The 23,717-nt window shown below is 39.9% G+C and overlaps 1 protein-coding gene across 4 annotated transcripts in view; it reads left to right on the top strand.

Moving 5' to 3' along the window:
- LOC128743197 (tyrosine-protein phosphatase corkscrew) overlaps positions 1-16,855 on the top strand; it is a 174,036-nt gene extending 157,181 nt beyond the window's left edge. For 3 of the 4 annotated variants that reach the window (XM_053839727.1, XM_053839726.1, XM_053839728.1), the window contains 3 exons: positions 4,038-4,227; positions 6,088-6,152; positions 14,305-16,854. In XM_053839727.1, coding sequence (XP_053695702.1) covers positions 4,038-4,227; positions 6,088-6,152; positions 14,305-14,363 — 314 coding nt within the window. In that variant the 3' untranslated portion in view covers positions 14,364-16,854. Of the gene's footprint in view, positions 1-4,037; positions 4,228-6,087; positions 6,153-14,304 lie in introns of all 4 variants that reach the window. The other variant, XM_053839725.1, reaches the window with a different exon arrangement.
- Positions 16,856-23,717: the final 6,862 nt, after the last annotated feature.

The raw sequence follows: 23,717 nt of genomic DNA, 5'->3' as shown, positions 1-23,717 counted from the left end.
GTAAATGTCTTGCCTTGAGAAAAATAAAAAATGCTGCATTTTTTCCTATAAATTCGAAAGTTTACTTCAGTGATTGGACATGATGAGAATTGGGTAGAAGTTCGCAGCATAAAATAGTAGTATCAAAGCCTTGTGAACCTTGACGTAAACAGAAATACCGTAGACAGAATGTCCCATGGATTGCATAACGAGGCTGTGCCTGCAGATTTGCACATAACTGCACACTCTATAAAAACTGACTTGTACTTTTTTTTTCCGTGTTGGGTATTTTTATCACTGCGACCATTTGTTTGATCTATTGTGATATATTCCCCGTTTTATTATAGCTATGTTGTCAAGATGACGCACCACTAGCAGAAGTGATTGTCATTGTTTGACTAATAGCATTTGTCCAGCCCAGTGATGCACTTCGGATGAAGTGCACTACTGCGCTGGGAGTTGTTCTCCAAATATCAGAGGGTTCTAACAGCCCTCTTTCGAAGAACCTTAATCTTTTATTGAGAATTGCCGGACATCGGCATAACAGGTGTTCCGAGTCTTCTTTTTCTATGCCGCAGAAGCGACATATATCATCATGAAGTTTTCCCATTAGCTTCAGATGATAGCGGCTCGGACAATGTCCTGTTATAAGACCAGTATAAATGCTTAGATCTTTCTTCGAAAGCTCCAGTATTTTGCGAGTAATTGAAACGTTTGGAGAGATGAAACGTTTCGACTGCCTAGCATTGAAAGTGTTATTCCAATTTGATTCCACTTTCGTACATTCCCATGCTTTTAGCTCCATTTTTAAAGCAGAAGCAGATAAGCAACAGAAGGGCTCAGGTCCTACAAATTGATGAGATGATCCGAGTCTTGCTAGTGCATCAGCTCTCTCATTTCCATCAATTCCACAATGACCTGGGCTACGACGAGACAATTTTTGGAGTGATTGAATACATTCCCAGACAAGTTTTGATGTGCATGTCGCCGACTTTAGAGCGTTTAGAGCTGCTTGGCTGTCGGACATGATGCATATATTTGAATGTTTATAGTTCCTGCGCAAGCACACAGTCGTACATTCTAGAATTGCTTGTATTTCAGCTTGGAATACAGTTGGCCATCTGCCCATAGAAATTGACATGTCTATTCCTGGGCCAGTGACTCCTGCTCCCACTTGATTGTCCATTTTTGAACCATCTGTATAGAAAACTGTCGAGCCTGGACGAATATCGGGATCACCATCTTCCCAGGAATCACGTCTAGGCTCAAATACACGAAATATTCGGTTGAAGTTGTATTTTTTCTCCATCCAATCTTCATTACTGGTTACAAGAGGATTTATACTAATAGTTTTTAGAATACTGAGATGACCTGTTAAGTCCCCTTCAAAAAGGTGCTTTGATCTTTTGATCCTCAGAGCACTTTTTTCAGCTTCTAATTGTATAAACTGATGCAATGGAAGTATATAGAGTAAAGCATCCAATGCCTTCGAAGGTGTACTTCTCATTGCACCTGTTATTGAGAGAGTGGCTAGCCTTTGAAGTTTTTCCAGCTTTGTTTGGGTAGTTTTTGGCCACGTTTTTGGACTTGTACTTAGTATTCTTACATTCTTGGTGGCAAATTGGTGTTTAGGATAAGGCACAGTTGTACAAAGACTCCAAAAAGTTTACGGTATGCTGTTCTAAGCGACGGTGATTTTACTACTGCTGACGATCGTCTGCGTGAAGGAAAGTCGAAAGCTTTCAAAAACGCTGAATTGGAAGTTGTTGAAAAGAAGAAGTGCGGTCAGCGCTAGGAGTTGCCTACGAAGCCATTTGCTGACGCTTGCATTCATTGGGAATGATTCAAATGCAAGGAACTTTACGATTTGAAGGGTGGTAATAAAAAATGGATTTATTATGGCAACCCAAAAGAAGTAAAAAGTCATAGGCATAGAGACTTCCCGGTCATCTCATTCCACATCATCGGCACACGAGTTATGGTATGTATTTGGTGGAACCACAGCGCCGTAGCATGCAGTTGGCCAAAAACGTCCTGAAATCTCAGTAAGACACTCTCAAGTATAGTGAACTACTGAATATAGGGAGCTGTACGACAGTCTAAAATAATAAACTTCAAAGGAACACTGATTTAAGAAACAAAGGGACGCAAAATCGGGTCTTAGTCCAGGTCCAAAATCTGGTTGCTGGTTTGCAATCTGATTCAAAATGTGGCCCAAAGTCTGCTCCAGGTCCAAGTTCTGATCAAAAATGTCAAAATCTGGTGTATAATCTCAACCAAAATCTGATAGAAGATTTCCAGAATCTTGTCCAGGCTCAAAATCTGGTCCCACATCTAATCAAAAATGTGGTCCAACATATTTTCCAAAATCTGGTCCTGAATCTGATGGAGGTCCAACATTTCGTTTTGGTGCAGAATCTGAAACAAAATCTGCTCAAATTCTAATCAAAAATGGAGTCCAAAATCAGGCCCAGGATCTAGTCCAAATCTGTTCCAAAATTTGCTACAAAATCTGGAACAAAATTTGATAAAAAATCGGTTCACAATCTAGTCCGAGTCTAAAATACGCTGCAGGTCCTGAATCTGACCGAAAAAATTAATCAAAAATGTGATCCAAAATCTGGTTTACGATCGGGTTCAATTTCAGAATCTGGTTCAAAATTTGATCCACAATCTGGCTCGAAATCTGATAACAAAATATGTGGACCAAAATGTGGTCCAGGTCTAGAATTCAGTCCAGGTCAAAAATCAGGTTTTGATCCAAACTGTGGTCCAAAATTTGATCAAAAATTTGGTCCAAAATCTGGTTCAGAATTTAGTCAAAATCTGTTCCAAAATTTGGAACAAAATCTTATAAAAACGTCTGGTCTAGAATGTAGTGTAGGTTCTGAATCAAATTGGTGGTTTAAAATCGTATCGAAAATAATAAACTTGGAAAGAACACCGATTTAAGAAACGAGTATGCCAGAAAAAGTGATAAAGTCCTCTTGTTCTAACAAAATTTTCTTAGGAACGCTAAAAACGTAGACCTATTTGATGTCTGTATTAGGGAAGTGCGCCAGAAAAAGTGATAAGTCCCCTCTTCTCAAGAAGATTTCTTAGGACCGCGATAAACCTACTCGAATTTGATGTCCTGAACGTAAACAATTATTAAAAGTGACGACCAACCCTATCTTTTGCCCGATTATATCCATATACTGCAAGAATTTATTTTAAACTGATATGTTATATATGAAAAAGGAGTTGACGGAATGTTCATACATGTGACGTGATGCAGCAATTTTCAAAGGGGGGTGGAATTAGATACTGTTTGATTCGAAAATCGGTTTTGGGCGTTTAATATGTTGCTTTTCAAATAGTTGCATGCAATTTCCTACATATTTTCGATTGTATTGTTGCCAATCGTGAAATAACTGATAAACAGAGTGTCAAACTTAAGCCAGTTATATTCGTTTCAACCCAATTACCTAAAGTAGACTAGTGCTACAAGTGACATAAAATTTTTAAAATGCGATTTCGTCGCCAATCACCAGAAGAAGTGTGATTGTGGCCTGATGAAACTTTACAAACAAACGTTAATTTGGTCAGACCAGGTGTGAAATTTTCCTGCAGAGGTTAATAATTTCTGTTTGAATTGCATTGAAGTACAGGGTGATTAAAGTTGTTTATCATTAAACATCAAATCATGAGCTCCAAAATGCGAATCTCTCTTCTTAGTAAGTCACCATTTGTCTATTCAAATTGTTTTGATTTTTTGAATAGTAACCAAAAGTTGCAGGAAGTGTAACCTTATGTACGTCAAATTTAACTGAGTATGTATTTGCATGCAAATTAATCCAAGGGATTGAAATTCAGTAATGAAGCATGCCAGTTTTGGGGTGATATGAAAAGAGGTGAATTCTGACGACACCACTGAAGTCAACACAATGAATTCCAACTTACCTTGTCTATACCCATTCGAGTAGACAAATTTATCAAAGTTTTCCAGCACATTTTCACGCAAGCCAGTTAAATCAGTTCCACTAATCGTTGTTCCGCCTTCCGTTTTATTGTTTTAGGTCTAGACTGCGAAATCGACATCCAGCGGACGATCCAGATGGTCCGTTCGCAGCGTTCCGGTATGGTCCAAACGGAAGCCCAGTACAAGTTCGTGTACTTTGCCGTGCAGCACTACATCCAGACGCTGTTCCAGCGCAAGCGGGCCGAACAGCACAGCCTCCAGTTCGGCCGGGAGTACACCAACATAAAGTACGTGGACGAGATCTACGTGTGATCTTCGGCTTTTCTTTTTATCGAAGCGGCCACACCCCCGCCCGAGTGTCGGGATAGCTTCCGATGCTTCTTGTTTTCTCCACTATTTTTTCTCATTCGCTAATGTATGACTTGTGTGGTTTGCGAAATCAAATTTTTACTGTCTAGCTGTTAGTTGATAAACACTCATTTTGCGAAGAATATGTACTACTGTGTAGTAGCTAAGGAATTTTTCATTTCGATTAAAAATAACATGAAAAAGTATTTATATCGCATTACTTTCCGGTAGGTTTTAGCAAAATAACTAGTTTCGGACGATTCTCGCAACCCACACAAGATATTTTTTGTAGATAGTTTAATATTTTTCCTTAACTGACACGCTACAGCCCAACGCAATCAAAATTTTGTAATAAATTCGAAGAGCTATTAAAAAGACAATCAGTCAACGCACAATAAAGCAAGCAAACAATGCCACAACAACCATGCTCTAATGTTAAGAACCAACCATTTTGTGATATTACTGTTAATAAAAGCACAGCTCCTCAATCCATCCGTAACGAAGAAAGCAACAGCTCAAGCCAGAATGAACTTAATAAAACAACTTTACGTAGCTATATATATATTCTAGTTCTTTCTCCTCTTCTTAGAATAAAAATAATAAGAAAATAAAGTACATAAGAGAAACCATTGTCTATAGATTAGCGCCTCTTGAATACTAATTTTGAAATCACATGCGTAATTCGTCTCTCACCGCACGAGAAAAGAAGCTAATTAATATTTCAGTTTTGTTGCGCGCGAAAATGTGCTAATTTGTGTGACCTTGAACCTTGTATTCATCAGCAGCGCTGCCACTTACCGTCGTCGTCGTCGTCGTTCGGCATGACAGCTATCAGCCAAGCTATGGTTGGTTCTAACATATTTCATTTGCTTAGGCTTGGTTTGCTCGCTTGGCTCATTACCTTGTACGTGTGTGACTAACTATAATACCTATAGATTTGCGTAAATTGCTAAGTAACTGTTTCGTATGTAAGCATCATATTGTGGTAATTGAATTCGTTTATTAACCAGGAACTGGTGTTAACTGGAATCCGAAATAACTGAACTCGCTATAAAGTCGGTCCAATCGGTATGACTCAGTTCAATTGACGAAATCGCGATTTGTGTGACTGGGCTAAACAAAGTTACTTAGTCACGTCATGTCACGTAACAAGAAAGTGACAGCTAGAATTGGTTAGAGAATTTAAACCGCCTACATACAGGAGTATTGCTAGCTTAGTTAGTGACGCTTGCTTAGATGGCTCCACTGTAGGTTCGAGCAAATTTCGACTCCTTAGATGCTACAAAGAGTGCGTGTGTTTTTCCCCATAACTCACCGTTCTTTCTTTTTCTCGCTCTCTCTCTCTCTCTGTTTCTCTCTTTGTATTTTTTTCTTGTTCTTCTTGTTCCACGCGTCGACGTCCACAGATATGCATGTGATAGCAGTGAATTGCAGCGGTCGCCCCTACCGGCCTCACTGTCAACACTTAGCCTAAACACTAGACAAGACTTGCAAATCAATCGCTCGCATAATCACACCACTAGGTATGAACCGATCGTATGGTTCGATTTTTTTTAAATTCTCAATCCGTTCGAGCTACCGCAGCAGATTCCGTAGACCGTAGTTTGGGCTTGAGTTATTAATTTTACAGTAAATGACTATTTTATGCGCAGCATCGATTGTTTCGCATTCTGTGCGGGAAATTTTTAAAAAATTCCAACCGTTAGATTTTAATCGCTTTTATAAAACTAATCGAAGCACATTTTCGTTCGTTATTTCTGTTTTATTTTGATTGATAAATTGTTGCATTTCTTTTGCAGGTCGACATCTGACTCACAATTACCACTACCGAGGGCTGTGACTGACTTGAATAATGCTTCATCAGGTAAGATGTAACAGTGAGTTTGCTCCTTAATATAGGAAATAGGTTGATCTTGTAAGCCTCCTATTCGAGTGTTTTGCTCGTACGATTATGTTTAATTAGAAGGGAATGGAAGAATCGTTCGAAAACTGGAATTGAATGCAATTTAGTGATTTTTTTGAACGAAGACAAGAGGTTTATTACCGCTCATTTTTAATTATATTAAGCAACGCGACCCAAGGTCTTTTCGCAAAGGAAGGTTACGTTTTCTCCGTATATACTTCACCGTGTTCTCCAACTGTTCAAGAACTTCCACGTGCTTTTAGGTCCTCAGCGAGCATTAAGTTCATATGTATCATAGATTGCAACCAATCTTATTAGAGGAACTTTTTATCTGAGTTTGCCGACGCCGACGGTCGCCAGTGATCTCTAATATAGAGGATCGTCGACCACCTAAAGTTCATCGTTGTCTGTGAACCTTTGATGGTAGGCTGTTGGGTTACCAGAAGTCCTTTTGAATTTAGTTATCGAAACATTAATCCGTAGAGCGATGAAGCCTTGTCTCAATTCACTGCATAACTTAAAACGTACTTGAGTATCCTCAAAAAGATGTGCGTAACACGAATAAATCATACGATTAAACTTGGTCAGTCGCGTAAATTTATCAGGTGATATTCCCACGTTCTTGTGGATAATCTGCTATAGCTGTTCGCGGCCGACTTATTCGTACGCTGCCTTGATATCATTGAATGAAAATGCAACGACTTGATACGTTATGCTAATGGTATTTTTGTAAGATATAGTAGGTGCACAACTAAGTTCCTCGATGTGCTGTTGTGATAATCCTACTCTATTATGAACAATTATGGTTACAAACGAATGATTTAAAATATTGCTCATCGTTAGCATACCGTAAAAGTATTCATTTTTTTGAGGCTATCTCCGAGTCAAGCCATTTTCTGATGTATTCCTATATGCAGAACTGCTGATAAGCTAGACCATGTGGAATAAATTATTGAGCGATATTATGTAGATATGTCGCGTGTCACATGCCTCGACTGGCTTATTTTGGTGTTATAGAAGCCGAGCCGACACTGTTGAGTAACCTGACTGAATTGACCGCCCCGTGAAGAAACACTATTTTTCGACAGTAATTTTTCGATTTGCATAATATGCCACTTCGTTCGATTGGATGCGAGTAGAATCGATTTAGTGGATTCACTGAGTGTTTTCATGCAGGTTTTAGCAATATTATGCCGAGCGTTGTCATGCTGTAGAATCACTTGTTCGTGCCTTAACATTTACTTCTAGCTTTCTCTTCATTGTACAGTCAGTCTACAATTATGGGTCACACACAATTATGGGTCATTTTAGCTTTATCTGCCGATTAATGCATGAATATTATACTAATTGTTTGATAACATTTTTACTCATACGTAGATCTAATAACATTTTTATTCATACGTCTTAACTTACTTAACTTAGGTGGCTTCCCAGGTAACCAATAAGCATTTCCAATGCAATTTAAAAGCAAGCCAATAAGCATTTAAATTGCCTTAAATGCTACTTAAATGCTATTTTGGCAAAATATGCGGCTACTTTACTGCTAGCCCTCTTATAGTGCTGACAATGCTTATTTGCAGCTAGTTACCAACAAGAAGAATTTAAAGAGAATTGTGGATGCCAATTTACAACAGCTATGCAGTCAAAAAGCTGATAAACAACAACCTGCAGTATAAAATGCCAGGGATGCTAATAAACGACTGATTTACTGCTTATTTTAATGCTTATTGGTTACCTGGGTTGCCGTCCTAAGACAAAGCCTGTTGAACAAAATTTCTCCATGTAACTCGGTTGAGGGCTACCGCTCTCCAATTCCTCGGACACCGAGTACTCTCCGCCAGATCTCGCTCCACCTGGTCTAACCATATTGCTCGCTGCGCTCCTGGTCGTCTTGTTCCTACCGGATTTGAGGCGAACACCATCTTTGCAGGGTAGTTGTCCGGCATTCTCGCAACATGCCCTGCCCATCGCATCCGTCCAGCTTTAGCTACCTTCTGGATACTGGGTTCGCCATGGAGCTGTGCGAGTTCATGGTTCATCCTCCGCCTCCATACTCCGTTCTCCTGTACGCCGCCGAAGACCGTTCTTAGCACTCGTCGTTCGAAGACTCCGAGCACTCGCAGGTCCTCCTCGAGCATTGTCCATGTTTCATACCCGTGGAGAACAACCGGTCTAATAAGCGTCTTGTACAGGGTGCACTTTGTACGGGGACTTAGTCTGCTCGACCGCAATTGCTTGTGGAGCGGAAGCACGACTTCCGCTGATAATACGCCTCCGAATCTCACGGCTGGTATCATTGTCCGCCGTTACCAGTGAGCCAAGGTAGACAAATTCTTCGACTACCTCAAACTCATCGCCGTCGATCAATATACTACTGCCCAAGCGGTGTCGTTCGGCCTCGGTTCCGCTGGCCAGCATGTACTTTGTTTTAGACGTTTATTCATACGTAGATCTAATAATAGTAGATGCCGTGTATACAGGTATAAAAGCAGCATTTGATCGCGTAGACCACCTCATCCTATTGGCGAGATTCGAGCGCTTTGGAGCCTCTTCCAACATAATTGAATGGGTGACATCATACCTAATTGGCCGCACCTTATCTGTAAAAGTAGGCGGTCACGAATCACAATGCTTACAAACTTGTCGGGCGTACATCAAGGATGTAATCTGGGACCATTTCTTTTTTTATTATTATTTTTTAACGACGTCTGTAAGATAATTCCATCAGGTCGATATTTAATTTATGCTGACGACCTAAAGCTTTACCTTGTTGTTCGCTCGACAACTGATTGCATCGAACTTCAGCGACATCTGGACGACTTTAGCGATTGGTGCGCTCGAAATTTGCTTACGCAAATGCCGAGTGCTGTCCAAGTGCTCTGTGATCTCTTTCTCACGCAAAAAGAACCCAATTCACTGGAATTATTCCATATCTGGAGAACCAGTCAGTAGATTAACGGTAGTCAAAGATCTAGGTGTTTTTCTGGATGATCATATGTCCTTCAGAAATCACTATTCCCATATCGTTTCAAAGGCGAATAGAAATTTGGGGTTTATTATTAGACTCGCCAAAGAATTCACTGATCCGTACTGTTTGCGAGCATTATACTATTCCCTTTTTCGTTCTGTATTAGAAGCCTTAGCTGCCATTTGGAGCCTATAAACAGCTGTTTGGTCAAACAGGATCGAAGCTATTCAAGCAAAGTTCCTGCGCTACGCGTTAAGAAACCTACCCTGGAGAAACCCTCTGGAATTATCTTTATACGTTGAGCGCTGCCGCTTGCTTGACATGAATACCTTGGCTAAAAGAAGAGATATATGTAGAGCAGGTTTTGTGGCAAAGCTGCTTATAGGCGAAATTGACTCTCCTCTTATCCTTTCCAAAATCAACATCAACACTCCATCCAGAAACTTTAGGTCATGGGATTTTTTAAGACTGCAATATCAGCGCACTGATTACGGCAAAAACTAGCCCATAAGGGCAATGTGTGACATATTCAATTAATACTACGTGCATTTTGACTTTTCTATGTCCATTGATGTGTTTAAAAATAATTTAAAGAGATTACCCTAGTACGTAAGATTTCTATTAATTGTTTAAAGTAGTCGTAAGTTAAATTGTGTGTGATCCAAAATGTATTGTAAGCCCTGTAAACATGTACTATGTATTGATAGTTAAAGATGATGGGGTTTTTACGCCTGCTTGAGAGCGATGCATGATCATCTCAAGGAAGCTTTTCCCAATCTAATCCAATTCATGAAGGCCTGTATGGCCAGATGAATAAATAAATAAAATAAATAAATAAATAAATTTGATCAATCATTAGATGATATTTAAACGGAAATTAGCAGCTAGCAGCAGCACTTCACGGAAACCCAATTTGCGGTTGATCATAAGGTGAAACATAATGTTTTGCGGAAACTGAAAGTACCGTTTGCCAGAAAACCTTTACGCGGAAACTACCATTTTGTGGAAAACTCTTTCATGGAAAGTATTATTTCGTGCAAAACATTTTAGTGGAAAGAATTATTTGGTGGAAAACTATTAGGCTTTTTTCGGAAACTCGATTTTCGCGGTAAACCGATACTTCGGTCTGCTTACAAAGAAAGTACAATCCGTCCTTGGTCGCTCTCGCTCGTCCGGACCCGACTGTATTTGAGTTTCTGGTTGACAGTACTGTTCCAACGTTTGGCTTAAAGCATCCGAGTCGTATTTAAAGTTTTCTTATACTCTTTTACGCCTTGTGATATTCCTAGGTAATTCCAGCACTTTTGCAATCTTACTGCAGATGGCCATGGGTTGCGCAATACCGAAGAATAATGGGGCATAAGAGAAAAGTTGGGTCTGAATTCGGTTATAATTGGCTCCCTTTATAACCTGTTCTGCAGCCGCAAGGTTACCGAGCCTGCTCTGACAAGCAAGTGGTCTTGGGTTCGAATCGGAGTAGAATCAGTAGAATTAAGTGGTTTTAGCATGGCGTTATTCTCATGCCCCTGCCCATCCTTTCGTGATACTAAATTCTACATTTACCAAGTAATATTTTCTCGAGGTGCGCAAAACAACCTCTTGTCTATGGGTTTGTAACTTGTTCCAGTACCTGATTCAAGGCACGAGATTGGCGATGTTTGGTGCCGTTTGGACGTACCATCGATTAATAGGAACACCTCCATTTTTAAAGAAAAGAAATGTTTTTGTCAAATCCTCTTTTTGTGCTTATATCTGTGGAAATATTAGGGTTTAGGAATAAAGTATTCTCATATTTTTAAAGGAACTTTCAAAGCAATTCGAAAAAAAATATTATTTTTCAGCGGCAGTGCTGCTAAATATTTTTCATTTGTATTTTTCTTTCAATGAATAAAATTTGATCTCGAAAATTTTAATACTGTCGTGTTCCGAAGATTTTTTACATAAGAATCACTCATCACCATGAGGTATTCTTTGCCAATTCAGAGCATTGCACCTCCTAGCTTAGCTAACGAATAGAGTATTACTAGGTATAGCCACGTGGAGGCGCTAGGTAGGGGCTTGGGGTGGCAAGAGCTATGTTGTACTCTTCCTCATTTGCTATCCCCATTTCATTCCCCGAATGAAGCCTCTTGTCCATGGGCAAATTATAACTAGTGTATCCGCACTTGTAACCTGCCAATTCTGGTATTTCTTATCAAATTTTCACTGTTTTATATGCTTGAAAATTTTTGTAACGGTAGGTTTTTACAATTAACGTCGGAGACGGTAGAAGAAAGTAATGAAACAAAGATATTGATAGAGGTCCAAACAGCACGGGAACAAGGGGTTGTTAAAGGGAAAGAGCAGAAAATTAGGTTAGAGAGGATCATTGAAGCAACGCTTAAGAAGTTGTGTACCGCTCCTTTGTGCCTAACCTAGGTAATCGAAGCATTACAACCGGATTCGAACCCACTACTCCTTCTCAGGCATTATTGTTCGTCGGCTCCACAACCCCCCTTATTAAGCGTACGACATACTTCAAACTCCACTGACAGTGGCAGCACAGACAAACAGACATAACTATTGGAAAAAAATCAACAAAAATTATCGTACCTCACATTTAGCCTGAACACTAGCACCATCTATGATCGACATTCCCAAATATCAAATAGCAATAGGAGTATCCCTCGAAGTAGCAAGTATTTTTTATGGGGAATTCCCCTTCTTTCGTCAAAAAGCGCCACTTTGACCAAAACGGAGACATTCCCGACTAAGCCCTAATTTGAAATGACGGTTTAATCGGTACGAAGAATGGAAAACGAGTGTTATGTCTGTTTGCCTGTGGTATAACCGTATGCTCGTACCTTACGCTTAACTCCACTCATAAGGTTCTGTACAACAGCTGGCTGTAGATTCTTCTGTACGGGAATCCACTTTTTTTCATGTCTTTTTCAGATTTGACCTTCTTGGGTTGCTTCCATAGTGCCAGCTTCATAATAGTCTAGTATTTTTCAATGATCCTTAGTTCGGGTGCGTTGAGGGGGTTCATGTCCTTGGGTACGAATGTGACCCCGTTGGCTTCGTACCACTCCAGGACTTCTTTTAAATAGTGGCACGTAGCTAGATCCGGCCAGAAGATCGTAGTGCCTTCGTGTTACTTAAACAGAGGAAGCAGACGCTTCTGTAGACACTTTTCGAGGTAGATCTCCCCGTTTACAGTCCCGGTAGTCACGAACGGCGCACTCCGTTTGCCACAAGAGCAGACCGCTTGCCAAATCATGTATTTCTTGGCAAACTTTAAAAGTTTCTGCTTCCTTATTTCCACCGGAACATCCAACTTGTGCTAGGCCGTGAAGAACAGTAGCGCCGGAAGCTGGACCGAAGCATTGGGATTCCGCTCAAACGCTCTAACGACACGCTTGTGGTCCTAGTCACTAATAGAACATCCATTCTGACCACATTTAGCCTTCCGTTCGATGCTCAGAGTTTCGCAGTAACGTTTAATCACACGACTCACACTTGACTGCACGATTCCGAGTGGTTTTCCGATGTCCCGATGGGAAAGTTGAGGATTTTCCAGGTGCTTACGCAAAATCAATTCGGGACGTTGCTGTTCGGGTGACGCCATTTTTTCCAATTTCCGAAAAACTGACAGCGATAAAAATACATTGTAAACAATACACTCTAAACTACTTCTATTCAAATTTTCAAGAGAAAATGCCCAATGGGTAATTTTCAACAGCGTTTTTTCCGAGATGCAATCTTATCCCGTGATACTTGTGGAGATGCAGTGGTACCCACGGTCTCTAGCAACAACAAGTATCGGACTAATATTCCTTCTCTTTCCCGCGTAGTACAGCCTTTTGGTCGAGGCCGGCGTCGTTATTGGTCAATCCGCAAAGTATTGAACCAGTAGAAGTTGCACAATGAGAATGTCATGCTACTCCCAAGTCCCAAGCACCATTCAGTTGGTTCTATGTGCAATCTTACTGGTTGGGCCAATCACGGAGTGCAACTACGGGCAGTCTACCTAAGCTAAGCTTTTCCGGTCTGCTGTTAACAATATTCATTTCCATCGTTTTAACTCACGTTTCTACTCTATGTAAGCAAACCATCGATGGATGTCAAAGAAGTAAGGTTATGTTCGCCCGTCAAAATTCTGTAGTCCCGAAACGAGAAAATCGAGTTGGTTATGGCGATTTTTTTTTTTGAAAATTATCAAAAAATACTGGAAAACTTCAAAATATACTCGGGAAAATCATGGTGAGCTCAATACACCATGGGGAAAATCAAGACAAATCATTGAAAATTCACAGTGTGTGATGCCCTGAAATGATTCGGAGAACATCTGATCATCGGTTAGAAACCTAGGCAGGCGGCAGAAAGGCAACAGCAGCGGATCCTTGTATTCGAGCAAAAGTGGTAGCTCTTTTAAACGGAACCCGATGTTGATCGAAAGCCGCGTAACGAAAATGGAAGGAGTTTCGCAAGGTTATGTCCGGAAAATAAACACTCTAAAAAATCGACACGTCGCCGTCGCATCTACGTGAAAAACCAAAAACTTCTGTACAGCAACTTACATGAACTTCATGTATTAGTTAATAGGAAAGTTGATAAAATTTACCGAGATCGCACGTAAACTGGTTAGAATGAGTGCGAGTTACCATTAATTCACTTGAATGTTATATGAAAAGTGTGATGGATGAGAAATACCATCAAGCTGTACCGGATCGTAACGTGAAGCAAGATTTGAAGGCAAAAAAACATTTAAAAAAAGCTTTACGACAATTTGTTAACGAAATACGTACGACAAGATCGTTCGGTTGAATTCTTGGACAAGAATTTTATATTTCGCTCGATTGTCAGAATGTTCCTGAGGCCTACAAAATAAAATAAAATAAAAAAATTTTTAGAAAAATGAAAAAAAAAATATTTCTTTTTTCTCCCACGGGAAACAAGGAAAATCAACATAAATATCTGAAATTCAGACAAAGCATTTTATTAGAATTACTTTCTCATTTGCAAGCAAAACTATGTGGGTGCTATTAACATAATTGAGTAGGAGGTTACAATGCGTGATGATACCTAATTAGTCTCATGCGTGGCAGCTTACAGCCTGTGTAATTTAAATCGTTTTCGTTTTTTTTTATTTTCTGTCAACCGCAGTATATGAGAACATTCCCAAAGAATCACGACCACCTCCGACACCACCAAGGAAGTCATGACAAATGGATTTTTAAAGAAAACCATCCGCAACACCACATCCACCACCACCACCAAACTGAGGAAGAATAAACAACGTCAAACAGTAGAGGAGCGAGAGGGAGATCCCATCCGAGGGGGAAGAGGAAACTATTAGTGGGAAGAAAATTGACAAAACAGTGTGATTCTTTGAAACAAAACGAAATTTTTATTTGAGTTAAACCTAAGCGCTATGTGTTAAAAACAAGTACCACTCCGAAAATAAAAAAAAAAAACAACAAACACGCAGACACTCAAATGTGAACGGAATAGTTAGGTGTGCCGAAACCGGCCGTAAGAGCTTGATTTTTGTTCAATTATAATTATTATTCATTGTATGTTTTTAATGCATGTGTACGAAGAAACAAGATAGGTAGAAACAATAAAGGAATAGTAGCGCGCAAAACGCAACAGTCTAATGCAAAATCAGCGTAAGTTCGTGTTACTGGGTTTACTCAATAATTATGACTACACACCAGACGAGTTCTCAACACACCCACACAAACACGCAAACACACGCATACACACAGAAGTGGGAAAACAAAACTGATAAACAACTGATGAGTAAGAATGAATTAGTATATCTAGTCTAACAAATTTGTTGTACGAGGGCAAACAGAAGGAAAATCGAACCGCCGTGTCTCTGAAAAAAAAAAACCGCAGAATGAGGATGGTTGCTTTTGGTTTGAGTCCAGACTATATCAGTGTCCGGCTAGCAATAAACTTCAAACCGAAATCCACCCCGCCGAGGGGTGGAATGAGTGATGAAAGCAAACACTTATAACACAGTACGGAAAATCGACACTCGACACTCTGAGAAACGAAAGCTACAAATGTGATTAAAACAAACAAACAAACTAACTAAGCAAGTGTGTGGTAAAAAGGCGAAACGCGAAACGAACGGGGGGGCTTGGAGAGTGCCGTGGTACGTACCCCGAGGTACTAAAATGAGATCGGATCCATTGTTTAGTTTTTATATTGTTGTTATGTTTCGTGACTATTTTTTTTCTGCTGAATTAAATGCGAATTAAGCGATAAAATAGATTCGTTATAATAAAAAAATCCCTAGGATGTTAAGCTGTGTATCATGCACCACTATTTTATGTTACGTATTCTCTCGATCGTTTTCGTTTGATGAACTGCACTTTATCCGACAAATAAAACACATAAGAGAGAGAACCCGACGGTCAAGTAGAGAAAACAAGGTTTTATTGTAATGTTCCATATGTTATATAATAACGATCGCAAGCGAAAACTGATTGAATATATCATTACACACATCGTTTTTCGTTGGTTGTTAAGTTTTTTTTTCTTCACTTTTATCACATTTTCCTTCCGTTGTTTAGGACACTCGGAGCGGAGCGCTTTATCTGTATTATAGTCACCGAAAAGTTAAGAACGTTTTCAATGTGCTGAATGTTTTACAGTAGTAGTTGCCACTTTCGAAAAAAAAATAGAAGCATCGAATTCCGATCAATCCCTCTAGGGGACATAGAATATTTATAAATGTATCTACGGACATGCGATAGAGGAAAACGCAATCAACCGAATGCAAGATTAAAAGCATTAACTGTTTGAAACAAAAAAAAAATAGATTACATGAATTGTTTCTGTTTTTGCGCCTATAAAATACCAAGTTCGAATATTTAATCAAATGAGCTTGAGATGCATTAGTCTAGAAGTATTTTTTTCAAGCGTTGGGAAGCAGTTTCCTTTCTTCTTTCTTCGTTCGAGGTTATTCGCTTTTCACTCGATTGCTCATATCTTTGATAGAGATTCAACTTCCTACTTGACAACCGCTGAGCTTTACACGTTAAATTATCTACTGCCTTACAATTAACATTGTTTTTTGTGCCGAAAGCTTTCCGTAATGGTTGCGACACTTGCGTGTAATTATCAATCTCTTCAGCTGTAAACTAAAGCTTCCGTTTCGTAATTGAAAAATGAGCTATGAAAACAAATAAAGTAAAAAGTGTGTCCAAAACCTGCGATGGAAAATCCCAACACAATAAACAAAAAAAAAAAAACAAAACGAAAACAAAGATGCAAACAAGAACACCGAATGAAACCAATAAACAAATTACCGTAATGATTAACAATTTAAGAGATTACTATGAAGAAGAAAAAAACAGAGCTTTAGAAATCCCTTCCCGAATCTTGTCCCCATAGTAGGCTAACAAACGAAAACTCCTTGCATGATTCAAACTGAATGTGATTTTAGAGAGCCGATATGTTGACCATAATAAACCTACTGAGATAAATAATATACTCACCCCTAAACGTACGGAGAGAAGAACAAAGAAAAACTAATACGAGCATCACTATTGAATTGCTCCTTCTAGGCAGAAAACAAATTGAATTATACATAAAGAAAAACTCGATGAACACATACATACATACATTCATAAGTGCATACATACACACACGGTAAACAAGACAAAACAAAATAAAACAAACACAGAGTCTAACTAGTTATGTATTTGAAACAATAAAGTAATAAGCGTTACAAATAAAATCAAACTCACGATACTGTATGGTAAAGACAAAAAAAAAATCAAATGGTAACGGCTGTTTATTTGTTTCTAAGACAATTATCCGATGTGAAGAAAGTAGCAATCCGAAACGGAACGTTAGATAAGAACGGGTTGACAAAGTCAGCAACCATGCGCCTCCTTTACGTCGGCAATCGATGGGGGCGTTTTGCTCATCACGGTGACGATAAAACAGGATAGGAATTTTCGTCCCGTATAGCGACTATCTACTTTCGTTCGACAAACCGATCCGTGGGAATACAGAATAACTCACAGAAGAATATTTTTAGTTTGAGCTGATATTATCGGTTGTAGCGACAACGTCAGTGACCCTGTGAAATCATAAAAAAAGCTTCTGAAATCATACAGTTGGTCGCGCTTTCGCTGTAAAACCATTGATTAATAGGGCGTCTCCATCTGAACCAAAAAGAAAGGGAACGCATGGTTGTGTTTCAACTTGCATTGCTTTACCTGTATTATAGGCTGTTGAAAATCATTAAAAAAAATTATCAGAAAATTGCCTTTATGTTATTGAGGAAACAGTGTCTTATATTATGAAAATGTTCTCAAAATAAAACCTGTCATAGAGAGCTGCTGTACACGCTGCGACAAAACTAATACGGATGTTGAAAAGACTGTCGCTGGCATCCGTGGCTTTTACAGGTCAATAATATTAAATTTACGCTGATGTGTTTCCGAGATTTAACAGCTATCGCCCAACTGCTTTATCGAAAAAGGTTGTAATAGCCAACAGATGGTGATCAGCACGGCAAGTGCATTGGTATTTCAGAAGAATTGGTGATAATTTGCTGATGAATTTGGTGATGATTTGGTGATCCGAAGCACCTTTTTCCTGCGCAAGGATATGCACAAAGCCACCTGGAGACGTACAATGAATCAAATCGACCAGGTTCTCATAGAGAACCGGTTTTTCTCTAACATCACGAACGTACGCTCCCGACGGGGTGCGGATATTGATTCTGACCATTACCCAGTAGCAGTACATGCACACCTAGCTGCCGAGAACTACGCGCGAGTACTGAATGAGGCACTGCCTCCGAGGAGTTAGGTACTTCAAACCTCAAGACGGTTGGGGCAGAAATCGCTCGGCCATCGGAGAGGCCGCTACCGCGGCACTAGGTATTGAGCCTCGGAGTACACAAAATGATTGGTTTAATGGGTAATGCCAACAAGCGGTGAAGGGGAAAAAACTGCTTGGAAAAATTATCTAAGTGTTGCCGCTAGAGAGAACTTGACTGACGGCGACGAGCTAGGAATCAGTTGACCACGATCGTGAGGAGGAAAAAGCGTCAAAAGGAGGACAGAGATCATGAAGAATTAGAACAACTATTCCGAGCTAATAACACGCGCAAGTTTAATGAGAAGGTGAACCAAACTCGGAAGAGCTACACACCGAAACCGGACATGTGTAGGGACGAGGGAGGGAATCTAATCACAAACGAGCGCGAGGTGGTCGACAGATGGAAGCAGTTCTTCGATGAACACCTCAATGGCGAAGTCCCAGAAGGAGGCGGAACGGAAATTAACATAGTAGCGCCCATGGAAGATAGTAATGTCTTTGCATCTGATCTCCAAGAAGTCAAACGAGAATTCAGGCTGCTGAGGACAAATAAAGCCGCTGGGAAGGACCGCCTACCGGCAGAGCTTTATCAACAAGGCAGAAACGCTAGCAAAGGCTCTACACTGGGTTATTTCGAGAATTTGGGAGGAGGAAAAGCTACCGGAGGAATGGATGGAAGGAGTGGTTTGTCCCATCTACAAAAAGGGTGATCGACTAGTCTGCTGCAACTATCGTGGTATTACGCTGGTAAACGCCGCCTACAAAGTACTCTCCCAGATCCTGTTACGCCGGTTGTCACCGATAGCACAAGGTTTCGTAGGGAGTTATCAGGCGGGTTTCATGGGGGCTCGTGCAACTACGGACCAAATTTTTACTCTCCGACAGATCTTGCAGAATTGTCGGGAGTATAACATGCCCACGCATCACAACTTTATTGATTTCAAAGCAGCATACGATACAGTCGATCGAGACAAGCTATGGTAGATAATGCACGAACACGGTTTTCCGGACATACTGACGCGACTGATCAGAGCTACATTGGATCGAGTGATGTGTTTCGTACGCATCTCTGGGACACTCTCGAGTCCCTTCGAGACGCGACGAGGGTTGAGACAAGGTGACGGTCTATCCTGCATGCTGTTCAACATCGCTCTTGAGGGGGTGATCCGACGAGCGTGCATCGAAACGAGAGGCACGATTTTTACCAAGAGTAGCCAACTTCTAGGCTTTGCAGATGACTTCGATATCATAGCCAGGAACTTTGCGACGGCGGAGGCAATCTACGCCAGACTGAAAGCGGAGTCTAGGAGAATTGGGCTAAAAATAAATGCGTCGAAGACCAAATACATGAAAGGAAAAGGCTCAAAGGAAACAAACGCGCGTCTCCCACGGACGGTAACCGTTGACGGCGACGAACTAGAAGTGGTAGAGGAGTTCGTGTATTTGGGATCGCAACAACACTAGTAAGGAGATCCAGTGGCGCATCCAAGCGGGAAATTGGGCCTACTTTGCCCTTCGTAAAACGCAACGATCAGGAAGCATACGCCGCCGCACGAAGCTAACAATGTACAAAACCCTTATTAGACCGGTAGTTCTTCATGGACTTGAAGCCGTGACGCTGCTCACGGAGGACATACGCTCCCTTACCGTGTTCGAGCGGAAAGTGCTGCGGACGATATTTGGCGGAGTACAAACTGAAAGCGGAGAGTGGCGGAGGTGTGTGAATCACGAGCTGCAGGCACTGCTTGGGGAGACTCCCATCGTACATGTAGCGAAATTTAGCAGGCTACGGTTGGCCGGACATGTCGTAAGGATGCCGCACGAAGTGCGACGAAAATAGTCCTCTTCAACAACCTCACCGGCACCATGAACAGGGGGGCACAACGTGCACGATTACTCGACCAGGTCGAAAGCGTTTTGCGACTTCTGAGTCGACTAGGAAATTGGCGACGAGTGGCCCAAGACCGAGTTGAATGGCGTCGAGTGCTTGAAACAGCACGAGCCACCCCGGCTCTATGCTGAAGAAGTAGAAGAGGAATAATAAAGAATAAGCTTCAAGTCGAAGTATTTTCCGATAATCTCATTATAGTTTCATTAATTTCGTGAGGAGTTGGAACACCTATGTCGGGCGAATCGTTTCCGAGAATGTGCGTGTTCGAAAGAGGGAAGTAACTTTCGTCTTCCATAAGAAAGCATTTTCCGGAATATTTTTTTATTCCTTTAAGCCCCAACCTAACGGGTGCCAACCAAAATTTTTGGAATTTTGTTCTCAAGTTGTCAAAAAAATGAAGATACACAAAGAAGATCTGATGTGCCGAAACTAAAGATGCATTGTCCATTATTGACAAAAAATTAGTGTACATATTAAAACGGTCCGTATTTAGCTCCTTGCCGAAGCTTCCGTTTGACGTCGGAACAGGAGCCTTGTACGGCCGTCATGTCAACTTTGCGAATGCATCTCTTGATTCTACCAATCACCTGTTTACAATTCGCGGTTCTCCAGTTAGGCTTATACAAATTGAAAAAAAGTTTATGTCCTGGTCTCAAAATATTGTTCAAGGTGAGGGCAAGAAAAAAATAACATCAAATCTTCAATAACTAAACAAAAGGGAAAAAACCAGCGTTGATTTATCCATATTATTACAAATTTAATACAAAAATTTTGTGCAGTACTTAAATTTCATTTCAAACGTAACTAAACTTCAAAATTGTTCGACCCTAGCATATAAAGTAAGCATCCTGGTAGAGATGAACCAGTTTGATAATAGTGGAGCGTTACAGGATCACCTTAGGGAGCCACAAACGTATAACTTCATTTGAAATTTGCTTTGAACTTGCGTGTCACACGCTATGTCCGAAGGCTCTTATTATTTAACTTTCATGCACCTCAGATTTTTCTTCACAGGATGTTAGTATTGGTCAAAACGATTAATTTATAAAAGGTCTTAAAATATTCTATCTTGGGTTTTTTGAAAAATTCAATTTTTAAGTATGCATAGGAGTCATTTCCTCTCAAGTGGCCTTACCCGTTGTAATCGACCACCTCCGATTTCAACCAAATTTGGTATAATTACTCATTCCGATCCCACATTCAATTTTTCAAAGTTTTTTACGGATTGATCAATCCCCCTTTCAGTGCCGCTTCTCTATTTTTCTCAGATTTTCGAAAAAAAAACTCATTTTTTACTGCATGTCACTGCAAGGGGGATTGATCAATCCGTAGAAAACTTCGGGAAATTAAACGTAGAGTTGGAATGAACAATTATACCAAATTTGGTTGAAATCTAAGTGGTCGATTATAACGGGTAGGGTCACTTGAGAGGAAATGACTCCTATGTAGAGCAGGGCGGGGCATAAGTGCGATGTTTGAAGTTGTCTTCAATTTTCGTGAGATATAAAGAAGGACAACAACATAACATGTTTTATAGTGATGCAGTAACTCAATGTCTTCACATTCAACTATAAATCATCTGCGGTAATAGTGTTTTGCAAAATAAATTCTTCTTTCTTCTGATCAAGTGCAGATTCGCACTTTTACCCCACTAGAGGAGCAAAAGTGCGACTACCGCGGGGCAAAAGTTCGAAGCTAGAATCCATGAAATTAGCCCAGCAGTAGCTAACAAAACCATATTATATTCAACCTGCGTTATGTTTCGGTAAGGAATATTCTCAATTTGCACCTTTTCTATTTTGCGCTGGTGTATTGCAGCCTCCGTTAGATCGAAACTTTTCCAAACGTTTGTTTTTTGTTTCATCAGCGGTAACACATTGTTTTTCTTCGGCCAACATCTGTAGAGCACACAGTTTTCTGCAGATCTTTCATTTCTAGTATCTGTAATATAGTGCCTAAAGCTTTATATAATTAGCTATACATTTTTGCCTCGTCCATGAATCGCACTTTTGCCCAGTTCGTGAATCGAACTTTTACCCCGCTAGGCGCTTGACTGGGTTAGATTAAATAACGGAAAAGCGAAATATATTTCGCCGTATTTTCAAAACAGATATGTGAGTGATGTAAAACGCTGCTACAAATTTTCAACAAGTAATATCCTCCTGTTGATATCGTATTTGCCGTATAACGAAAAATTACATCGAAACCGCCCTAAAATAACATTTGCACATAACTCAGCAACTATGCTTCGTAAGTAACCAAAGTTTACGTTAGATTCAAGCTGTCAAAGTAGTCACCCATCCATGCCAATGTAGAAAATTTACTCGGAATCTGCACCGCATTGCACTTTTACCCCTCCTTACTCTATACTCAAAAATTGAGTTTTTCAAAAAAACCCAAGATAGAATATTTTAAGACCTTTTTTAAATTAATCGTTTTAACCAATACTAACATCCTGTGAAGAAAAATCTGATGTGCATGAAAGTTAAATAATAAGTACCTTCGGACATAGCGTGTGTCAGTCAGTTAGTTACCTTGTTTTTTTTTAAATAATCCAAATCCGTGTCATTTACTGGTTCAGAACTCGGTAACCACGAAAGAGTATCGCAATCTAATCATAGTGTGAAAATGAGAGGTTAGGCCCTACAACTTGGAATGCTGTGCAACCAACATGTTTTAAGAAAACATATCTCTGAAACTATTCACGTTTGAAACCGCTTGTTTCTTGATCAACCTTTTAGTCATGAATATCAGGCCATTCCTCAGCTGATGCTTGTCCTCCAACAATAACGTGTTTACCTTTCTATATGCCAACCGTTTCGACAATTTGAAGTTTCGAACAGTTCAGTGACGTCCTTTCTGCATGCATCTAACGAATTACTCATTACTCATTACTCATTAATACTGTCACAGCCACAATAAAGGATTCCTGGAAATAATTTAAATTATTTCTTAACATAGAAATATATCAAACTATTTTCTTGTCAGTATTGACATTTGTAAAATATCCCAGATATATCACAAAAATCAAATCGGCAGGGCCAACTGTGAGGTATTGCCGCAAAGACGATTCTGTGAAATGAATCTTGTGTGAATAATTTATTCATACATAAATACATTTCTGAATCAACAGGGGAGGAAGAAACGGGGACGTCTCGTACCAACCGTTTCTGTTCAATTGTTATTATTTAGTTTTAATGCTCGTTGGGAGTATTTAACTAGTAAAGATTAAATAATACTCCGGACCCTCGGGGATGAACCTATGGCATTTCGACCATAAGCCAGGCTGCAATAGGCCAAGGTTATAGCGCCTTATTTCGCTCTCTGAAAATAGATAGGACACTCCAGCTACCGTAGTGTTAGAATAGAACAAGATATAAAAATAGCAAAATAATTGTTCAATAAACCAGCGTAAACGAAAAAATGATGAGAGCGCATTCATACTAAAGCTTAATTAATAAATTTATATGCATATGCATTGATTATTAATATGCCGACATAATAATTTAATAATTGTTCAAAATTGATACAAAACCAAATTAGCGAAAGAAAAAAATAAAATAAAGTAATTTAACACCAATTTTCAATAAGTCAGATTAAAGAATTATAAAATCCACTATTCTACGTTTAGCATAGAGAAAATCATAGCTAAGATAAATAGTTAAAATACGAAACGATCTCACCGGCATGCATTTGCCAAATGTTCTCTTGCCCGTTCCATCAGCACAGTGAGGTTTGTTAATTTGCTGCCATCCTCCTGTCAGGTTGGAAGGAACTTGAGTCGTCCTGTCGAAGAATCTTCGACTCCGTGGTTGTTGGCGTTCGTCGCCGCCAG

This window comes from Sabethes cyaneus, chromosome 3 (assembly GCF_943734655.1).
Source record: "Sabethes cyaneus chromosome 3, idSabCyanKW18_F2, whole genome shotgun sequence".
Classification (NCBI taxonomy): domain Eukaryota; kingdom Metazoa; phylum Arthropoda; class Insecta; order Diptera; family Culicidae; genus Sabethes; species Sabethes cyaneus.
The sequence above is the reverse complement of the archived record's forward strand: the minus strand, read 5'-3'. Positions and strand labels throughout refer to the sequence as shown.